Raw genomic sequence first — 23,561 nt, forward strand, 5'->3', positions numbered from 1 at the left:
ATTTGTACACAATCTGTCTGACTGTGGATTGGTGGAGTCCAAACTCTTTACAGATGATTATGTAACCTTTTCCAGCCTGATGAGCTTCAACAACGCTTTTTCTGAGGTCCTCAGGAATCTCTTTTGTTCGTGCCATGATACACTTCCACAAACGTGTTGTGAAGATCAGACTTTGATAGATCCCTGTTCTTTAAATAAAACAGGGTGCCCACTCACACCTGATTGCCATCCCATTGATTGAAAACACCTGACTCTAATTTCACCTTCAAATTAACTGCTAATCTTAGACGTTCACATACTTTTGCCACTCACAGATATGTAATATTGGATCATTTTCCTCAATAAATGACCAAGTACAATATTTTTGTCTCATTTGTTTAACTGGGTTCTCTTTATCTCCTTTTAGGACTTGTGTGAAAATCTGATATTGTTTTAGGTCATATTTATTCATAAATATAGAAAATTCTCAAGGGTTCACAAACTTTCAAGTACCACTGTAAATGCACCATGCACTACACCTGTCCGGAAGCGTCAGCACTTATGTTTCTCCAGTCATTAAGGTATTTAGGTTTTCTCTTTAATTTGTGCCCCATCTACAGGTATATATTCTTTTCATTGGCTTTGCTTTGATGCATGTCTTTCAACAAAATATCCCTATTCTGAAAAACAGAAATTTACTTGAAATTAATCAATTAAAATAACCGAGTATCATGCCAATTCATCACCTGCTGGGACCTACTTAAGTCCATCATTTAATAATGCTTATTTTTTACTTTTTAGTACTTGAGTACATTTAAAAGTAGCACCCTACTGACTTTCACTGAAGTACATTTTTTGGCTGGATACTTCCACTTTTAACTGAGTAAGATTGACATTATCTATACTTTCACTTAAGTGTAATCTATTTGTACTTTTCCCACCCTAGTCTTATTCCAACCTGCTAAAACTAATATCGTGTTTGGCCTGTACAGTTTTGCTACAAGTCAAACTTAAGGAACATTTATCACCACACTGAGTACCAGTTTGCAGAATGAGGCAACAGCAAATGGACCTTTATGTAAACAAAATAATTCATGCAGCTACCACAAATCTACCAGCTTTAGACTGAAGTGTACAGCCAAGGATGGTCACAGAGGGTTCTGCTTAAGGTGCTGAAAAATTGTTTGAGTTTTACGTTTTGAATTTTCACCATATTACCAGTACCGGCAAAGTCCTAATCTTGTTACTCATAATTATGAGAAAACACTGTCAAATTATTAGGGCTGTCGAAGTTATAGATAATAACGTGTTAACGCGATCTCAATTTATCGCGATTAAAAAAAATAGTGCCGTTAACGCAAATTCTAATTTGGCCCTGCGAGTCACCCATAGTTCCTGTTGAGGCTTGTCGCGCGCTGCTTCAATAAAAGTGTGAGTGATGGAGAAAGGTCTGTTAAACGGGAAGTTTCATTTCAAAAGTAGAGTGTGATTGAGCATAGACATATAAACATAGACGCCGCCTTCTGCGTAGAATCATACGCCATCCCTGTACCAACAGGTTTACCGTCCAAACGAGATCACATGGAATTACCTTTCACAGGTGAGACTGGAAAAATACTTTTCATTGTATTTGGTCATTATAACGTAATATTACGAACAGATTTTCCTGACTTTGTGGCTAATATGAAGTCTCGCGCATAATAGCCGCTCGGTGAAACCTGTCTCCAAACAACGAAGTATTTCCTTCGTAACTACGCTGATAACACTTTGTGTTTTTGTCAAACATTGGAGCTTTGTATTCATTCTGAAGGTTTATTGTTATTAATATTGAAAAAAAAGTAACTGGGATACATCACTGTTAATTATCATTCAAATTTTAGGTAAATTATTTTAATTTGCATCTTATACGGATTTTGGAGGTTGGTTATACAGGTTTGATTGACCAAAGGTTGACATGTATGTTTATAACCATCACCATTAAAAATGTGTTGTTTTGATGCCTGTTTGTTTCCCAAATATATACGTGTGTGTTAATGGGTGAATAAAAGGCATCGAGTTAAATATTATTGTAGAAAGGGGCTTTATGAAGTTCAGTCCATTTACTTGCATTGGTTTACGGGGAAGATTTGCCACATCCAATATGGCGGACACTCTGACGTATCCCAGCAACGGGGCCACCAGCTCAATGCGGCGTCTATGTTTATATGTCTATGGTGATTGAGTTGATTTTGGTATGCACTTATACTTTTGCAAAGTGAGATTTCAGTATGCTGTAGCACTGTGATATGACACTAAATGTCTTTATTGAAGTCCAACTGCAATTTATTTTTGTTTGCACAGTACTGTGAAGTCCTGTAGGCTGTGACTGAATACAACTCCAGCACAATTGAAGTTTTATTTCATTTTTATTTTCTTTTGTCACACGTCTGAACTGAGACACAGTAGTATGTGACTACGTTTTATATTTGAGACTACAGCTCCCTAATCCATCACAAAATCCAATTTTGTGTTTTGTATGTTCAGTACTGCCTAGTATGTGAGTGAATAAACTCCCTTACCATTTTCTCTTGTCCCAGCAGTTTTTAACAAGTACTTTTAGCATAAAATGTGTTCACCATTTTAATTGTAACATTTCACTTTAAAAGCCTTATTCATTTACATAGATTTAAAAAAATGCGATTAATCGCAATTAACTACATGAAATTCTGAGATTAATCGCGATTAATTTTTAAATTGTTTGACAGCCCTACAAATTATACTTCTTAGAATAAGTTGTGTGCGTGCGCACGCGCGCTGCTTGAGAATTTGTTTATACACCGTGAAGTTCTTGTGCATACAAATGCGGCTCACCTGTTTAAAAAAAAAAAGTAGGCTGTTTATTCCCTTGAATGTGTTTCTTGTTATCGGTCATCTAAAAGGAGTAAAATTAGCGATGATACCCAGGCTAAAGACGACAGCAGGCTGTCATACCTCATCATGTCCCAGCATGCCAAGCAAAGTGGTGGTGATATTCTTCTTGATGGCAGGATCAACTTTAGCTCCAGCACCTTGAATGACAAACCTCAGGGCTTGCAGCATGGTCTCCCTGCATCACATGTCAGAACATAAGGATAGGAATAGTTTCTAACATGCCCTCTACTTTCTCCATTTCTTGGACTATCTGCCAACACTTAAAATTACTAATCCAAACATGCACCTTTGTTAGCATTTAAATTACTCAGCTAAACCTCATCTTAACTGTGGAAATTATTTTAATAGTGGAATTTGAGTATTTTGCTAAAATGTTGCCTCTATAATGGTGAAACTCCTTGCTAAGCAGAGTTCTGAGTAGACTGCAGTGCACCTGATGCCCGAGTCCTCTGCGTTGCGAATGGCTGAGAGCTGCTCTATAAATAGTGGGTCCACTTTTGTGTGTATGGAAACAAGTTGTCCCAAAGCCTCAGCTGCTCTGAGCCTCACAGGCCTGCTCGTGTCCTGCAAGGCCTTCAGGAATGTGGTCTGGAGCTGTGGAAGGAACGGCTTCAGTGCTATGCCCACCTAGAGAGAGCAATATATGAAGAAAATGCTGTTATCCCAACAGGTAGGTACATTATGCTTTGTATTTTTTTTTTACTGAATAAGATGTACAAGCTGAATTTTGTCAAACTAATCCATTTTTGAAATCCCTATGTTTATTTGCAAATGAAAGTCAAAATTCTACAGTTATTGTAAAAAAAAAAAGTTTGCTAAAATCTCAGGAAATTATAGCATGGAAAAACACAAGGAAGAAACTTTTAAATGCACAGTAATTTTTTTTTTTTTATAAATCTCACCACCTGGTTTTGTCTCCACTTTATGGAGGGGTTTCATAACCAATCAATTTTTCCATGACCTGTTTTACCAAGTCAAGCTTCCACAAATGACAAGCTACATGTCTGCATACAATAGGGCAAGATGCAAAAGATGAATATAAAGGAACTGGAAAGGCAACACCTTATGCATCTTTCACATCAAAGGAAGCTGGCCTTACACTGTACAATGACAGAAATCTTGTCATCTCACTATTGCTCACACTGCACAATGCAATCTATCAGTGGGATGGTGAAAACGACATGACAAAATTGGTAAAACTGTGCAGTACAGGCACTCACAGGGTGCCACGAACAATGGTTAAATGCTAGAGGCCACTATTCAATTTATATAATTTCATTTATATAATATATTGATTTGGACAACAGACATTGTCACAATTCACCTCATTCTTTTTGTGCAGCTTTATGCACTAAAACTTACAAAGAAAACAAACATACAAAAGACTGTTACCACTGCATAGTTTAGTACTACTTCAATCACCTTGTGATTTTTTTCTCTCTCTAAGTGACAGCACAGTCTGCCGTTGGATTAAAACTCGTGAAAAAAAGCTGATCACTCCCAATGCAGCCTCCAGTGCATAAGTATAAGAGAGACTAACAGACTCTGCTAACTTCCTTCTAGTATGTATATTGGATCATGCAGTGCTCACACTGTACAACATAGATATATATTTTTAACATGTTAGAAATTCCTCAGTGGAATACAGGTCCACTGAACCTATAACATAAAAGCAAAGCAAAAACCTTGCGAAGCAATAGGGTCAGGGTCTCGAGCAGAGCTGTCTTCACAGTCCAGAAAAAACGATCTCCGAGTATACGGATAAGCGGCCCAGTAATATGGACAACAGAGGGCCGTAGAGCCTCAGCAGAGGTCAGCTTGATGACGGCACCTAACGCACGTGCCGATTCCTCCTTCTGCTCTGGGCTTCCTGTCAACACTCCCTCTCTCAGAACAGGCAGAATACATGTCACTCCCTGAGGAAGGAAGTAAAATAGTGAGACTCCAAAAGCTGACACTTGACTCAAAACATAAGTTATATTGTCTGTACCTTTTTGGGCAGACAGAAACCAGGCAGATGTTCACCCCTGACTTCAGCTGCTGTTGAACGGATATCTCTGTGCAAGTCATCGATCAGAGCCAGTTGACTTCCAGCATCCAACTTCTGCATACAACAAATAAGTGTGTGTGTATAGATGTACATCAGGTAAATATCTTAGATTCTTTCCAACCATCTTTAAGCTGCTCATGTGTGGTGGTCACTTGTGCTTAACAGTAATTATGTTCATCCTGGAAACAAATTTCACGCGAAAGCCTTTGAAATATTACAAACAACAAAAAGGTTCTAATTTTACATTTTCCTGTATTCTGTAAACTTCTCAGCAAGAACATAGCAACTTCTTTAAGACACGATGAATGAACCCCAGCTGTATTTTTTCCCCGCACCTTGGTGATGGAATTGATGGTGTCCCAGCTCTGATGGAGCACCTCAGGGTTGGGATCGTTGAGTAAGTGCATAAGGCCGGAAAGCAGAGTGCGTGTGTGAGTGCTGTAGTCCAGCCTTGTTCGGGAAAAGTAGGCATTTAAGATGGTAACGGATGCCTCCCTGAGTCCAGCATCTGCACCGCGTGTTGCCTCCAGCAGGTCCTCGATGATGATCCGCTGGCCCACCTCATCTTCAACGGACAAAATCACAGTCTGGCAGTTGCTCAACTCCTGCACAGAAGTGAATACCTTATTACAAAAGATATGTACCTTATAAAGATATCTACATGTTTATTCAGCTTTAGCAACTCCAGCCCTAATTGTTAAGAATAAAAGCAGTCAGAATACTCGGTCATAGTTTTCAATTCCACTGAAAATTTCATTCATTTCAGAAAAGAAACTCTTAGGTGGTTAGTCTTTGTTTTTAAACTTAATGTGGTAATAAATACTACCACATCAAGCTATAAGAATATTTATACTTTTTAAAAACTGTTTCTGATAATATTACAATAAAAACAATGACTAATTTGCTGGCATGACAATGAAGATTTTGTGTTTCAAATGGTTTTCGTGCTTTAGTAGTGAGGGTACCTGAGGTCCCTCCTCAGTGCCCAGTTTTTGTTTGAGGGATGAGAGCAAAGCAGGTAGAATCACACCCAGGTGACGTGTCAGAGCATCACCTGTCACAGCAGACAGGAAGGCTAGCACGCGTGTATTCACTGGGGGAGCAGTGAGCTACAAATAAAGAGTGAGACAAGAAAACAAAAACTGAATTAAGGAGAGAATGCTCAGCAGGCATGATAAACCACATTATTATTTTTTGTGACTGTTACCAGAGAAATCAATCTGAGTTTATGAAAGATGGTGCTAAGGTATCATTAATCAAGGTATTTTGAAAGAGAAATACAACCTTGGGCACAAGGTAAGGCAGCACTGATCGACTCTTCACAGCCATAACTTGCTTCAGTCCATCCAGTGCAAACTCCGCAGTTTCCTTATCTTCCTGCAAACCAAACAACAGAACTTAACACTTATTGAGGTACAGTGATTTTCTTATGCAGAAGGAAATTCTAAGTGCTGACCAATACGAAAAACGAGAGGGGAAAAAAAGGAAATCTTGTTACCACTGTCTAGTTGCAATTTTGCATTTCCTTTTATTGGATTTTTACTCCATTTTCTAACAATGTGATCATTTACAAAGTCCCACCAACTAGCTAGCTCTCCCCATCACGTAAGAGCTTCTAACTGGAGAAGGTCAAAGCTAGCATATGCATCCTCCAAGATACCTGAAGCCAGGAACTTCATCTTTTCTGAAATGCTGCGTCACAGGACCACTGAACACACTCACATGAATAAAGCAAATGACTGACTAGTTTCATTCTGACGGACAGCGTCTCCCACTCAGAGAGCATGACGAGTTTTGCCAACTTGGATTCCCAGCCACAGATCATTGTGGCATCAGGATTTGATCTCACAATCTGCCAAACAAGAGGGCAACTGATTACCACCTGGTGGAGAGTTGGATCAAATGGCAGGGGAGGATGCTAGACAGGCCTGATACACCCAAATATAAAATGAGGCTGGGCTGGGAACGTTTGATGGAGGCTCCTATCTGGATGTTCAACCCCCACCCTCTGGCAGAACTTCTACTGCATTCCGAGGGAAATTATGGAGATGGGAGTCCGAACGGGCCATGTTCTGCACCTCCGTTGCTGAGGCGGCTATACAGAGCTGCAGCAGTAAGGTTGCTCGCAATTGTCACAGTGGCAACCACTGAACCCAGTGGTGGACACCAGTGGTAAAGGGAGCCATCAAGCTGAAGGAGAAGTCCAATCGAGCTTGGTCAGCTTGTAGGACTCCGGAGGCAGCTGACAGACATAGATGGGCCAAGCGAAGTGCAGCTTTGGCAGTTGCAAAAGCAAAAATTTGGATGTGGGAGGATTTCAGTGAGGCCATTGAGCATAACTTTCAGTCAGCCTTGAAGAGATTCTGATCATCAGATGACTTAGGAGTGAGATCTGCCCCAAGTTCCTTAAGGCTCTGGATGTTGTGGGAATGTCTTGTTTGACATGCCTCTTCAACAATGAATGGAGGTCAGGGACAGTGCTTCTGGACTGACAGACTGGGGACTGGCAGACCAGAGGATGTGTTCCAATTTTAGGGGATCACATTCCTCAGCGTCCCTGGAGGGTGTGTTCCAATTTTAGGGGATCACACTCCTCAGCATCCCTGGGAAGGTGTGCTGGAGAGGAGAGTCTGTGTATTACTCGAACATTCGATACAGGATGAACAATGAGATCAACAGACAGAGCAGTGCAGCTTCTGCAGTGATGCAGACACTGTACCTGTCCATCATAGTGAAGAGAGAGCTGAATCAAAAAGGCCAAGCTATTGATTTACTGGTCAATAAACAGGCTAAACCGACTGTCTGCTAGCTGCCTTGAGTCATCTCCCAGGCTCCACCATATTGGGACTGTGTTTTCCCCAAGCCTTTTTTAAATAAATAAATAAATAAATAAAACCTCAGCTTTAGTAAATTAACTTGCATAAAATTAGATCACACTGAATGTCGAGCTAGTACCTTTGATCTGAAGCTAGAATTCTTAAATATTAGATCTCTTTCATCGAAAGTGCATATTGTTAAATAAATTATTACCAATCGGGGTGGGTTTCCCAAGAGCCTCTTAACACTAAGAACATCTTAACTAAAAGAGGAGTGTATTCATTGTGATACTCGCTCTACCATTTAACGATGATCTCTGTGCTACGATGCTTTTGGGAATTCCACCCCAGTTTAATGTACTGTGTTTAACAGAAATGTGGATCAGACCAAATAAGTATGTATACATAGCATTAAAAGAAGCTAGTCTTCCTGGGTAAAGCTACCGTATATACATCAGCCTCATCTAACTAGCAGAGGAGGAGGTCTCTCAGATATTTATAATGATAATTAGGCATCACACAAAAACCTGGACCAATTTTAGGGGATCACACTCCTCAGCATCCCTGGGAAGGTGTGCTGGAGAGGAGAGTCTGTGTATTACTCGAACATTCGATACAGGATGAACAATGAGATCAACAGACAGAGCAGTGCAGCTTCTGCAGTGATGCAGACGCTGTACCTGTCCATCATAGTGAAGAGAGAGCTGAATCAAAAAGGCCAAGCTATTGATTTACTGGTCAATAAACAGGCTAAACCGACTGCGTGTTTGTGTTTGAAGTTCTTTACACTGACATATGTAGCCACAAAAATACAAGTCTATCCAGTCGATTGCAAGACTTATTTACAGACCCCTGGGGAGATACTCTGAATTCCTTTATGAATTTGCAGATTTGGTCTCAAACCTGACTGCTTCTTCAGTGAAAGCCTTAGATGTTGGATACTTTAATATTCACTTTGATAACCTGGAAGACCCTCTGAGAACAGTGTTCATGTCCATTCTAGATTTAGTAGGGGTTAATCAGATCATCATAGGACCCACTCATAATGGTGGTCACACAGACCACTCGAAGATTAGAGCAGAAATGGTGTCAAACTAAATTGGAAGTATTCCAATTAGCACGGAAGGATAGCTTCCTGAAACTATAGGAAAACTCAATGCTGCTATATGAGCGTATCGCTGCACCCTAATAGAACAACAAAAATAATCCGAGATACTTATTTAATACTGGAGCAAAATTAACTAGGAATAAGATCACCTCAGAAACATGCACACCATCAATATGTAGTAATGACAATGTCATGAATTTTTCCCATGGCAAAATTTAAAATATCAGGTAAAAAATTCAGACTATTAATTTAAAGCCAGACAATTTAATAACTAACCCTGTAGTTCACAATATAACTATATCAGATCAGTGATTAGAACGTTTTACTCTCCTTCAAGAGACTAAACTAATTTCCTCATCAAAATCAATGTGTACTATAACCCTTATCTACAAATTTCAACAGATACCACAAGAAGCAATCAAACCTCTATTCTTCCCTTAACACTGGCTATGAACCTAAATTCTTTAAACTAGCAGTTATCAAACGCCTGATGAAAAAAAACAGACCTCAAGTTAGAGGAATGGCACTTTCCTGGTTCAGGTCATATTTAACTGATTATCAGTTTGTTTATGCATACAGTGCATACTAAGGTCAAGTTTGGTGTTGCACAAAGTTCTGTCTTTGGCCCACTGCTTTTTAATTTATATATGCTACCTCTGGGTAAGTTTATGCATAAGCATAGTGGCTTTCACTGTTGTGCTGATGACACAGTCTATTGCAGCAAAGCAAGATGAGAAACACCACCTCAATAAAACTGAGGAATGTGTAAAGGACATTATACACTGGATGCTTATTAACTTCCTTTTACTTAATTCTTACTTGTACCACATGCAACTAGCAGTAAGCTTTCGAATTGTATAGTAACTTTGGATAGCTTTTGTTTCATCATTAGTAGCAGTAAAAGACCTTGGTGTGATTATTGGCTCCAGTCTTTTCATTTGAAGCTCATGTAGATATTACAAGGATAGACTTATTTGATTTCAGAAATATTGCTAAGATAAGCAATGTGTCACTACATGATGCAGAAAAATGAGTTTATGCCTGTGTCACCTCTAGGTTCAACTACTGTCATGTCTTACTGTCTCAAAGTTCCAGTAGGTCAAGTTAGTCCAGAATGGAGCAGGGAGTCTTTACTAAAACCAGAAGATACAACCACATGACCCCATCTTATCCACACTGCATTTGCTCCCAACCAAATTTCACATTGATTATAAAATACTACTACTGATCAATAAAGCACTGAATGTGCCACAGTACCTGAGCGAACTTCTGGTCTTTTATGATCCACCACGCCTACATAGATCAAAAGGTGCAGGTTATGTGTTGGTATCTCAAATAGTGAAGGCAGGGGGGCAAGGACCTTCTCTTACAAAACCCCACAGTTATGGAACAGCCTCCCAATCATTGTTTGGGACTTGGACACAGCCTCAGTGTTTAAGTCTAGGCTTAAAAAAAATTTGTTTCATCAAGCCTTTTGTTAAGAACAACATCACACATAGACTTAAGCACAGTGAAATTCCTCTCTGCATTTAACCCAGCTTAAGCAGTGAACACCCACATGCACATACACATGTGAGCAATGAGAGCACACACACGCGTATACATACCCAGAGCAGTGAGCAGCTATGCTACAGTGCCCAGGGAGCAGTTGGGGGTTAGACGCCTTGCTCAAGGCACTTCAGCCCAAGACCGCCCCATGTTAACTGAACCGCATATCTTTAAACTGTGGGGGAAACCGGAGCACCTGGAGGAAGCCCACACAGACACGGGGAGAACATGCAAATTCCATATAGAAAGGCCACCATCAGCTGCTGGGCTTGAACCCAGACCCTTCCTGCTGTGAGGCGACAGTGCTAACCACTACGTTATTTGACCAATGTTCAACACTTCCTTTGTTATTTCAGACCAAGTGAGTCCACACAAGTTAATTCCTGATCATGACTATTCAGATAGGCCCTGGGTCACAACCCAGGAGAGATGCATAACTAACTCTCAGGTGGGAAATGGGCATATGCATGCATGCGCATATATACACACACACACATTGTGCGTGCGTGCGTATATAGTGTGTGTATACAGTATAAAAATATATACATACACAATATATATACATACACTATATATGTGTGTGTGTGTGTGTGTGTGTGTATTTTTATATATATTAGTGCTGTCAAGCGATTAAAATATTTAATCGCGATTAATGTCGCGACTGTCATAGTTAACTCGCGATTAATCGCAATTTAATCGCATATTTTTGTCACATGAAAAACCATTGTAATTCTCTTATCAGCATAAAAAAGTGAATGGGCTTGCTTTGTACCAATGTTTTTTTTTTTTTTATTGCAGAGCATAACACGTCCTGTCACAGCCACTGCAAAGCCGAGCACCGTGGCTCTTCGTCCCAAGGCGCGGGGCTAGCGCGCCCTGCCCGCGCTGGTTCTTTGGGGGGAGGGCAGAGGACTCTGGCTGTGCGGGGCATGGCATTACAGTCTAGCTGCTATCGTTTTTCTAAGCAAAGTCTCTGTTCCAAGTTCCCGGCAGTTTCAAAAGCTTATGAAAAACCTACATCATGTCACAGAGCGTTAATCTCGCGATAAAAAAAATTATCGCCGTTAAAATTGAGTCAAGTTAACGCAATGATAACGCGACATTTTTGACAGCACTAATATATATATATATATATATATATATATATATATATATATATATATATATGAGTGATTCCACGCTTATGGGTACTGAAATGGGGACATGAACTTATTTTTAAAAATTCACCTAAAACCATTTCTTTTTTTACCATCAGGTCACAAAACATGTAATCTTTAATGAATGATATGTTAAAAGATAACTTTAATTTTCTGAGATGTAATAAAAACATTTATATGCCAAAGTCAGAACGTAACAGAAGTGTTGTGGACATATATATTCTCAATTTTAACAATGTAGAATTACTTTTTGAAACATAGGAAGGTGATGTTTTAGCAAATATAATTAATAAACATGTGTAGTAGAATAAACATGCACATTCTTTCAATAAGATTAACATGGTATAGAGCTAGATTGTAATTAATTTGTAACAGACGCGAGATGGACAATCGTAACAGAAGTAATGTAACAGACATCATTTTGGAACTCATAGGCTTGACTTTGGCATATAAATGTGTTTTTATTACATCTCAGAAAATTAAAGTTATCTTTTAACATATAATTCATTAAAGATTGCATGTTTTATGACCTGATGGTAAAAAAAGAAATGGTTTTAGGTGAATTTTTAAAAACAAGTTCATGTCCCCATTTCAGTACCCATAAGCGTGGAATCACTCATATATATATATATACACACACACACACACACACACACACATACATACACACACACATATATATACACATATACACACACACACACACACACACACACACACGCACGATGGTGATGAGGAAGGTGAACCCAAGGAAGGCTGCAGGACCCGACGGTGTGACGGGACGGGTGCTGAAGACTGTGCGGATCAACTGGCTGGAGTCTTCACAAGGATTTTTAACCAGTCCCTGTCTCAGGCTATTGTCCCATCCTGCCTTAAGTCCTCAACCATTGTACCGCTGCCAAAAAAAAAAAAACTAACATCAACACCCTGAATGACTACCGCCCAGTGGCACTTACACCTGTCATCATGAAGTGCTTTGAGAAACTGGTGCGGAGTCATATCCTTGCCTGCCGAGCTGGACCCTCTTCAATTTGCTTACAAAGCAAAGAGATCCACGGAGGATGCCCTATGCACAGCACTTCACGCTGCACTGACCCACTTGGAGCAGCAGGGAAGCTACACCAGAATGCTCTTTGTGGACTTCAGCTCGGCGTTTAACACCATCCTTCCACAACGACTGGTGTCCAAGCTGGCGGACCTTGGGGTTCCACCACTCACCTGCAGCTGGATATTGGACTTTCTGTCAGGCCACTCCCAGAGGGTCAGGCTGGGTTCCCAGACCTCCACTGCTCTTAGCCTGAACACCGGCTCACCACAGGGTTGTGTACTTAGCCCACTCCTTTACACCCTCTACACGTACGACTGTGTCTCCACCCACCTTAGCAATAAGATTGTAAAGTTCGCAGATGACACGACCGTGGTGGGACTCATCTCGGGCGAGGAGGGTGAGCTAGCATACAGGGATGAGGTGGAGTGGATGTCAGAGCGGTGCAAAGTCAACAATCTGCTCCTCAATACCACCAAAACAAAGGAGCTGGTTATTGACTTTAGGAAAAACAAAGCTGACATCCAGCCACTAATCATCGGTGGGGCCTGTGTGGAGAGGGTCCCGGTGTTCAGGTTTCTCGGCATTGAACTGGAGAACGACCTAACCTGGAGTGCCAACACCAAGGAGCTGCTGAAGAAGGCGCAGCAGAGACTGTACTTTCTGAGAATCCTCAGAAAGAACTGTCCCCACCAAAATCTGCTCTGGGCCTTCGATCACTGCTCCATAGAGTGTGCGCTCACGTACGGACTGTGTGTATGGTACTGCAGCTGTACATCCTCAGAGAAGAAGGCGCTTCACAGGGTCGTTAGGGCAGCAGAGAAAACAATAGGCTGCCCCCTCCCCACCCTGGAACAGATTTACACCTCCAGATGCTGCAGGAAAGCAATGGACATTCCAAAAGACTCTCAACACCCCGGTCATTGTCTCTTCCAGCTTTTGCCATCAGGCAAGAGATACAGAGCAATGAAAACCAGGACAAACCGCCTAAAAAACAGTAATCATGGCTTTAAACTCAAATGTCCAATAGAACTATTCTTGGCCAATGTGCAATTTGTGCAATATCAGGGATGAGAGTGGGTGCTGATGAAAAAAGCAGAAAGTCTGTAATAAGGGGGGTCCGGGGGGATACCCCCCGGGAATTTTTTTTTCCAAAATGAAACCTTACACACCCTATTTCCTGCAATTTGAGCTGTAGTTAATTAAAACACCTGATGCCTATTTTAATACTTATTGAAATAAAAACACTATTATATAGAACAATATGTATCAAAATCAATATGTGTATTGCATTAATTCAAAATAATATCTACATTTTATGGGGACTGGTTATTACTCATTGTCAAAATCACTTGTTTCTCTAAAAAAAAATGTGGATTAAAATTCAGTTATTTACAGTTCCAGTAATAATTCAAATTTTCATATATTCAATATATTGAATTAAATAAAAACATTCATATCTTATGGAAACTGACCTTTTCCTAATGTCCACATTACTTGTATATGATTTCTTCACAATGTCTATTTAAACTTTAAAAGTTATATAGTTATCAACACTGTCAGCTATAATTCAAATTATCATATATTCAATGTATTGAATCAAACAAATGCATATTTTATGGGGGACTGTCTTTATCTTATTGTCCACATCACTTGTATGTTTTCTTCAAAAGGAAAATGTCTGTCTACACTTTTTACAGTTAAGTTATTTACAGTTCCCAGTTATTTTTGAAACAAATTTTCATTTGATCATTTAGACTTCAGCTTCTTGGCCAAAGCCAAAAGCTTATCATCTCATCTCATTATCTCTAGCCGCTTTATCCTTCTACAGGGTCACAGGCAAGCTGGAGCCTATCCCAGCTGACTACGGGCGAAAGGCGGGGTACACCCTGGACAAGTCGCCAGGTCATCACAGGGCTGACACATAGACACAGACAACCATTCACACTCACACCTACAGTCAATTTAGAGTCACCAGTTAACCTAACCTGCACGTCTTTAGACTGTGGGGGAAACCGGAGCACCCGGAGGAAACCCACGCGGACACGGGGAGAACATGCAAACTCTGCACAGAAAGGCCCTCGCCGGCCACGGGGCTCGAACCCGGACCTTCTTGCTGTGAGGCGACAGTGCTAACCACTACACCACCGTGCCGCCCCAAAAGCTCATCAGTTCTCTCTTTTTTCCTTTTCCTTTCATTAGCCAGCACCTCCTGTGTTTTTACATGCTCTAACCTGGTTCTCTTCTGCTCTCTCTCACACTCCTCTCTTGCTTTCCTTTTGCTTTGCTAAACTTGTTTTTTTTTTATACCAGCATCAATTTCATGTACCTTCGCTTCATTTCGCTTGTCAATAGCATTCAGCATCTTGAGAAAAAAATGGCAATTAGAGGAAAGTATTTTTGATATGCAGCTCACGAACATGTGTAAGTTTGATAAAAGAAAGCGGATGCGGATGTCTTTGTAAAAACTGTTTTGATTGGCTATTATGGTCTCGACATCGATGTTTTGACCAATAACAATGTAGATAACACGAATTTTACATCACATTCAACAAGATTAAAGATGGCGACTTACAAATAATGCATAAACATCGTTGGAGTTAATAAAGTTTGAACAGCATGAAGGAACATACCCCAACCCCCCGAAATTAATAAAAAGAAAAATTCTCAACGGATTTGGCAAAATATAAAAAGCTCGTTTTTTACTCAGAAAAAGTGGAAAACTCTCATCCCTGATAGATACAACCCCGATTCCAAAAAAGTTGGGACAAAGTACAAATTGTAAATAAAAACGGAATGCAATGATGTGGAAGTTTCAAAATTCCATATTTTATTCAGAATAGAACATAGATGACATATCCAATGTTTAAACTGAGAAAATGTATCATTTAAAGAGAAAAATTAGGTGATTTTAAATTTCATGACAACACATCTCAAAAAAGTTGGGACAAGGCCATGTTTACCACTGTGAGACATCCCCTTTTCTCTTTACAACAGTCTGTAAACGTCTGGGGACTGAGGAGACAAGTTGCTCAAGTTTAGGGATAGGAATGTTAACCCATTCTAGTCTAATGTACGATTCTAGTTGCTCAACTGTCTTAGGTCTTTTTTTCGTATCTTCCGTTTTATGATGCGCCAAATGTTTTCTATGGGTGAAAGATCTGGACTGCAGGCTGGCCAGTTCAGTACCCGGACCCTTCTTCTATGCAGCCATGATGCTGTAATTGATGCAGTATGTGGTTTGGCATTGTCATGTTGGAAAATGCAAGGTCTTCCCTGAAAGAGACGTCGTCTGGATGGGAGCATATGTTGCTCTAGAACCTGGATATACCTTTCAGCATTGATGGTGTCTTTCCAGATGTGTAAGCTGCCCATGCCACACGCACTAATGCAACCCCATACCATCAGAGATGCAGGCTTCTGAACTGAGCGCTGATAACAACTTGGGTCGTCCTTCTCCTCTTTAGTCCGAATGACACGGCGTCCCTGATTTCCATAAAGAACTTCAAATTTTGATTCGTCTGACCACAGAACAGTTTTCCACTTTGCCACAGTCCATTTTAAATGAGCCTTGGCCCAGAGAAGACGTCTGCGCTTCTGGATCATGTTTAGATACGGCTTCTTCTTTGAACTATAGAGTTTTAGCTAGCAACGGCGGATGGCACGGTGAATTGTGTTCACAGATAATGTTCTCTGGAAATATTCCTGAGCCCATTTTGTGATTTCCAATACAGAAGCATGCCTGTATGTGATGCAGTGCCGTCTAAGGGCCCGAAGATCATGGGCACCCAGTATGGTTTTCCGGCCTTGACCCTTACGCACAGAGATTCTTCCAGATTCTCTGAATCTTTTGATGATGATATGCACTGTAGATGATTTGTTCAAACTCACTGCAATTTTACACTGTCGAACTCCTTTCTGATATTGCTCCACTATTTGTCGGCGCAGAATTAGGGGGATTGGTGATCCTCTTCCCATCTTTACTTCTGAGAGCCACTGCCACTCCAAGATGCTCTTTTTATACCCAGTCATGTTAATGACCTATTGCCAATTGACCTAATGAGTTGCAATTTGGTCCTCCAGCTGTTCCTTTTTTGTACCTTTAATTTTTCCAGCCTCTTATTGCCCCTGTCCCAATTTTTTTGAGATGTGTTGCTGTCATGAAATTTCAAATGAGCCAATATTTGGCATGAAATTTCAAAATGTCTCACTTTTGACATTTGATATGTTGTCTACGTTCTATTGTGAATACAATATCAGATTTGAGATTTGTAAATTATTGCATTCCATTTTTATTTACAATTTGTACTTTGTCCCAACTTTTTGGGAATCGGGGTTGTGTGTGTGTGTGTGTGTGTGTGTGCGTATATATATATATATATATATATATATATATACACACACACACACACACATATATACATATTATATATATATATATATATATATATATATATATATATATATATATATACACACACACACATTATATATATATATATATATATATATATATATATATATATATATATATATATATATATATACACACACACACACACACACATACACACACAAACACCAAGTAGGGAGAGGCCAGGAGAATAAACAAGCTGTTCTCCACTGAACCAGCCAAGGTGTACTCTCAGTGGCAGGGGAACAACTGGTCAGACCCACCAAGAGCTGAGGTGGAAAAATACTGGAAAGACATATGGGAAAGAAAGGCATCACACAACACCGATGCCCAATGGTTAGTGGACCTAAGAGCTGACCACAGCAACCTCCCAGAACAAGAACCAGTAACCATCTCAATGGCAGACGTCCAAGAAAGAGTGTCAAAGATGAAGAGCTGGACAGCACCAGGCCCCGATATGATCCATACGTACTGGCTGAAGAAGCTAACTGCACTCCATGAACGCCTAGCAGCACAGATGAACCAGCTGCTGAGGGATGAGACCCACCCAGAATGGCTAACCCAAGGCAGGACAGTCCTAATCATGAAGGACCTCCAGAAGGGACCCATCCCATCCAACTACCGGCCAATTACCTGTCTCTGCACAACATGGAAGGCCCTGTCAGGCATCATTGCGGCAAAAATGAGTAAGCATGTGGCTCAATACATGAGCGAGGCACAGAAAGGAATTGGCAGTAACACCAGAGGAGCCAAGCACCAGCTACTGGTCGATAGAACAGTCGCCCGAGACTGTAAGAAGAGACAGACCAACCTGTGCACTGCCTGGATTGACTACAAGAAAGCCTACGACTCAATGCCACACACATGGATACTGGAATGTCTGGAACTGTATAAGATCAACAGGAACCTAAGGACCTTCATCCAGAACTCAATGGAAGACAACCCTAGAGGCCAACTCAAAACCCATTGCCCAAGTCAACATCAAGTGCGGCGTATACCAAGGAGATGCGCTATCACCACTGCTGTTCTGCATAGGCCTGAACCCCCTCAGTCAGATCATCACGAAGAGCGGCTACGGGTACCGATTCCGTAGTGGGGCAACAATCAGCCACCTGCTCTACATGGATGACATCAAGCTGTATGCCAGGAACGAGCGAGAAATAGACTCGCTGATCCACACCACCCGGATCTACAGCGATGACATAGGGATGTCATTCGGATTGGACAAGTGTGGCCGGATGGTCTCAAAGAGAGGCAAGATCATCCGGACTGAGGGGATTGACCTACCAGAGGGCAACATAGGTGATATCCAAGACAGCTACAAGTACCTTGGCATTCCACAGGCTAATGGAAACCATGAAGAGGCCACAAGGAAGTCAACCACAGCCAAATACCTCCAGAGAGTAAGGCAGGTCCTGAAAAGTCAGCTGAATGGTAAGAACAAGGTCCGAGCCATCAACATGTACGCACTACCAGTCATCGGATACCCCGCTGGTATCATAAACTGGCCAAAGGAGGAGATAGAAGCCACAGATATCAAGACTAGAAAGCTCCTCACCATGCATGGAGGGTTCCACCCCAAGTCCAGCACCCTGAGACTATACACTAAGCGGAAAGAGGGAGGCCGAGGGCTAGTGAGCGTCAAGACCACGGTCCAGGATGAAACATCGAAAATCCGAGAATACATCAGAAAGATGGCCCCAAAGGATGAACTGCTAAGTGAATGTCTCAGGCAGCAGAACCCTGATGAGAGTGCAGAGGAGGAGGAGGAACAGACAACCTGGAGAGACAAACCCCTACATGGCATGTACCACCGTCAGATAGAGGAAGTGGCTGATATCATGAAATCCTACCAGTGGCTGGATAATGCAGGACTGACAGACAGCACAGAGGCACTAATCATGGCAGCACAAGAACAGGCCATAAGCACAAGAGCCATAGAGGCCAGGATCTACCAGAGTAGATCAGACCCAAGATGCAGACTGTGCAAAGAAGCCCCTGAAACAGTCCAGCACATAGTAGCAGGGTGTAAGATGCTAGCTGGATCAGCATACATGGAGAGGCACAACCAAGTGGCTGGGATAGTATACAGGAACATCTGCAACCAGTATGGAATAGAAATACCCAAGTCCCAATGGGCCATACCACAGAAGGTGGCTGAGAACAACAGGGCCAAGGTTCTGTGGGACTTCAGCTTCCAGACTGACAAACAGATCCTGGCTAACCAACCGGACATAGTGGTGGTGGACAAAGAGCAGAAGAGGGTGGTGGTGATAGATGTGGCGATCCCAGCTGACGCCAACATCAAGAAGAAGGAACATGAGAAACTTGAGAAGTATCAAGGGTTGAAAGAGCAGCTGGAACGGATGTGGAAGGTCAAGGGTTGCGTGGTCCCCGTGGTAGTGGGGGCACTTGGGGCAGTAACCCCCAAACTGGGAGAGTGGCTCCAGCAAATCCCAGGAACAACATCTGAAGCCTCAGTCCAGAAGAGTGCAGTACTAGGAACATCGAAGACACTGCGCAGAACCCTCAAACTCCCAGGCCTCTGGTAGAGGACCCGAGCTTGAGGATGACATGGATACCACCCCCCACCGGGGGTGAGAAGGAGATTTTTTATATACACACACACACACACACACACATTTTATATATATATATATATATATATATATATATATATATATATATATATATATATATATATATGTGTGTGTGTGTGTGTGTATATATATATATATATATATATACACACACACACATATATATATACACACACATATGTATATATGTGTATATATATATATATATATATATATATATATATATATATATATATATATATATATATATATATATATACACATATATACACACACACACACATACATACACACACACACACACACACACTGCACCTGTCCTAAGTGAGGCTTTCTCTGCACTGGCTTTAGTTGCTACCCCATATGATGAGAATATGAATAAAAAGTATTGTGATTCATTTGCACATTCTTTGTGCATGACAAAAAAAATGTGTTCAGTATGTATCGAAATTAACCAGGAAAATGTTTTAATGAAATCACCCAGCACCCCGTTAAAATTAATAACTTAAGCAAGTGTGACGCACACAAGCTTATTTAGCGTGCACAATCAAAATGTTTATTTACGTTCTCATCATATGGGGTGCCAACTTCAAAGGTTCACCACAGGTTGAATTGACCCTTGTCCAACCCACCCTGAGAGGTGGATTGCAAAGTAAAGTTGGACAATGCAGGCTAACCCTTTAAAACACAAATTCATGTGGGTATAATCTGGGTTGGCCACTCAGTATGAAAGGGGTGATGGATAGTCTTGCTAGAGTCCCTGCTTGAACTCGGTGAAAACTGTACACTGTTCTCAGGGTTCCTACAAATTTTCCATTTCAAAATTCCATACAGTGTCCATACTCAAATTCCTGGACTTCACGGTACATTTTTCAGACCATATTTGATGCCACAGTACAAACAAATAAATGATTTAAAATAATTAAAATAATTACGACAGTGCCAAACTCGTGTGTTTTCATTCACAACGTGACTGTCACCCTTCTCATGTCCAACTTGTTTTATTTTGGTTTTATTTCTTTGAATTAATTTATACTTCACATTTTACTGGATTAATCAAGATTTAGCTTTATTTCCTCCAAAAGCTTTGAATTTGGGTAAGTCTAACTCTTAAAACTGCAGATAAGGTCATGGGTTATAACAACATATGCACCACAATGGGACACTTGATAGTTTCTGTTAATTGTTCAAGTACATTTTTAAGTTTTATTGAAAAATTATAAATCATTAAAGCACAATGATTATCATAACTACACCTGCTTTTTGATAAACTTTGTTAACCATATAGTCCAGATGGCATATAGTCCAAAACGACAAGCTGAATCAATAACGATGAACAGGCAAAAGGATCGAGCAAGGCACAAACAGCCGAAACTGGACAGGACAAGATCGGAGACCAAAACACACAAACGAGCCAATAACCAGGAAGACAATACAATAACACTGGCTCGCTAACGTCAATAAACAATGGAATATTTTGCACCATGTAGGTGTTGGAAGCATCCACTACGCGCAGGCTGATTGCGCTTAATCCAGGGCAGGTGCTAGTCATCAAAGCGTGCGTCAGTGAAAGTCCATTGTGCATGCCAATGCGTGCAGGTGTGACAATCACTTTCCTTTAATTGAACTAGTAAATACATAGTAGTAATAAGGCTATGGTCAGGACAAGTTAATACATGGTCTGGACAAGTGAAAAATCTTGCTGCTTGTCCGACTGGACAAGTGGATTAAAAAGTTAAATGTCGAGCCCTGAACATGTGTTTTGTAGCCTTTGAGCAGGTAATCAATGCAGTCCATACAAGCCCATGGCCCTGAACTTGACCTAAGTTCACAGCTGATGTCAGAGAAGGGTATTCCGCACTGATTGGCTGAGTGTGTGCAGTATCCCACGTTGATTGGATGAGTGATGTGTAATTAATATTCATAGGTAACTTATGCAAAAATGGCGGAGCCTTCAAGCAGAGTACAAGTGAGCAAAACACCAACTGGTTGCATCTCAATTACGGAGTTTTTCACAAAACAAACTACAGAAAACAATTCAGCAACAGTGGCAGACCATAGTTGAGAGACCGCAACGGCCAGGTTGCTGGCCAGCTCGAGTCTGACAGCAAGAGTATTTAGTCATTCACACTATTGCCAAAATTTAATGACCAGTATTTTGAACAACTTGTGCCATGTTGCATCACCATTCATTTTGGTTGATGTGAAATAAACTGCAGTCTCCTTTGGAACAGGACACTGCTTGTGAGATGCAAGTGAGTACGGTATTGACTTTCTTTTTTTCTATTTTTTGGGTGGGAATTCAGTAAAATAAGTAAAATATAGCCTCTCCCCCCACAAACATGTTGAACTGGTAAAAATCAACTCTAGATGTCACCAGAAGCAACGAAATGAACCGTTATATTTCGAAATTTTCCAGGGGAGCATGCTCTCAGACCCCCCCTAGCTTACACACTGCTGTAGGTGGCATGCTCTTTGCACCTCGCTGCACTGCGGAGGGGCTACTACTCCTACCAGTTTCTCATATAGTAAGAGCTACAATACTGAAGCATGATTATGTAGGTAAATAGGTTATTTTATTTCATAAATATTTAAACTTGAAAAATACTGACATCTCTCTCTCACATGCGTGCGCGCACACAACTGTAAACTGACGTAAGTTATGTTTGATGACTTGAGCAGATTTTTAGAAAAAACAAACAAACCCTCACAACTCATTCACAGGACTCCCGGGTGTTGGCTTTTCTCCACTTCTCATTCAACAAATGGTTTTTTAACCTAACAGTTTTTGGCCTTTGTTTCCAGGGAGGTTGTCACTTCAGACATCTAAACCCCTACGATGCAACATTGTGTGTTTATTTGCTGCAATGCTAGTCCAGGTTGCTTGGCCTCAGGTAATTCTCTTTAACCGTCAATCGGTAGTTGGCGTTCTATGTTCAAGTTGCCACACTGAATCAGAGTCTTCTTGTTTCACACAGACATTTTAATGAGGATACATCTCATTAAAGTCTCCAAGTGGAACAAGATGACTTGCGATTCAATCTGCGTTGTTGAATGTCACAAATAGTTCTGTTACAACTGCATTATTTCTTTGTTTATGCTACTTTTATTTACCCACCACTGTGGCTGGTAGGTTGAGCAAATTCACCTGCATTTGGTGGGTAGCGGGTGCTCATTTCCAACACTGATACACGCCATCATTCATGCCTGGGGCAGCCCCACAACACCAGCAAAACTTGCTAGCTCTCCGAAAACTTGCAATTATCCATTCTTACATTTGTAGTGTTGCAATGTGCGTTCGTGCCAATTATTATTATTTTTTAGTTCTGTATAGGTATGACAGAGGCCAACATGCTGATGTCAGACAGTTCACTGATGGCAATCAACAATCAATCGTCCATGTTTTTTTTTTTTTTTTTTGGGGGGGGGGACACACGCACCCCATTGGTGCTTCATTTTCTGACGTTTACCACTGCTCTCCACCATTCTTGATCTTGTGCGGTCTCCGTCATCTGGTGAAGGGTCAGATGACAGAATTTCAGTCCATTCTGTGGTGATATCCATGCCCGTCTAGGCTGCCCCTTTCTATTGCTTCCATCAACCATACCAAGCATGATTATCTTCAACAACCGATCGTCCTTCATTCTACACATGTGCCCAAACAACCAAACTTTACTCCTCTTGATGGTAGTCACATCATCATCTTCCAGGTGCACATACTGCCTGATCTCTTCATTTGTCATATAACGGAATCACTTCACGTCAAGTAACCTTCTACAACACTATCTCGAATGCTTTCAGTCTTCGCTCATCATTTTTCTTCAATGTCCAAGTTTTGGACGCATACAGCAACACACTGAAACACAAACATGCAGCAGTTGTAGTTTCGTCCATAGACTCCGTTCACCAGCATTCCACAACTTGTTGAATCCAG

At 41.0% G+C, this 23,561-nt stretch overlaps 1 protein-coding gene across 1 annotated transcript in view; it reads right to left on the reverse strand.

Annotated features, from left to right (window-relative positions):
* gcn1 (GCN1 activator of EIF2AK4) overlaps positions 1-23,561 on the reverse strand; it is a 190,736-nt gene that overhangs the window by 20,485 nt on the left and 146,690 nt on the right. Inside the window, exons 47-53 of the mRNA XM_060931788.1 lie at positions 6,224-6,316; positions 5,905-6,048; positions 5,275-5,544; positions 4,880-4,993; positions 4,575-4,805; positions 3,323-3,516; positions 2,950-3,064 (exon numbers count right to left, since the gene is read on the reverse strand). Of these exons, the coding sequence (XP_060787771.1) occupies positions 2,950-3,064; positions 3,323-3,516; positions 4,575-4,805; positions 4,880-4,993; positions 5,275-5,544; positions 5,905-6,048; positions 6,224-6,316 (1,161 nt within the window). The remainder of the gene's footprint in view (positions 1-2,949; positions 3,065-3,322; positions 3,517-4,574; positions 4,806-4,879; positions 4,994-5,274; positions 5,545-5,904; positions 6,049-6,223; positions 6,317-23,561) is intronic.

This window comes from Neoarius graeffei, chromosome 10, assembly GCF_027579695.1.
Source record: "Neoarius graeffei isolate fNeoGra1 chromosome 10, fNeoGra1.pri, whole genome shotgun sequence".
Lineage (NCBI taxonomy): Eukaryota > Metazoa > Chordata > Actinopteri > Siluriformes > Ariidae > Neoarius > Neoarius graeffei.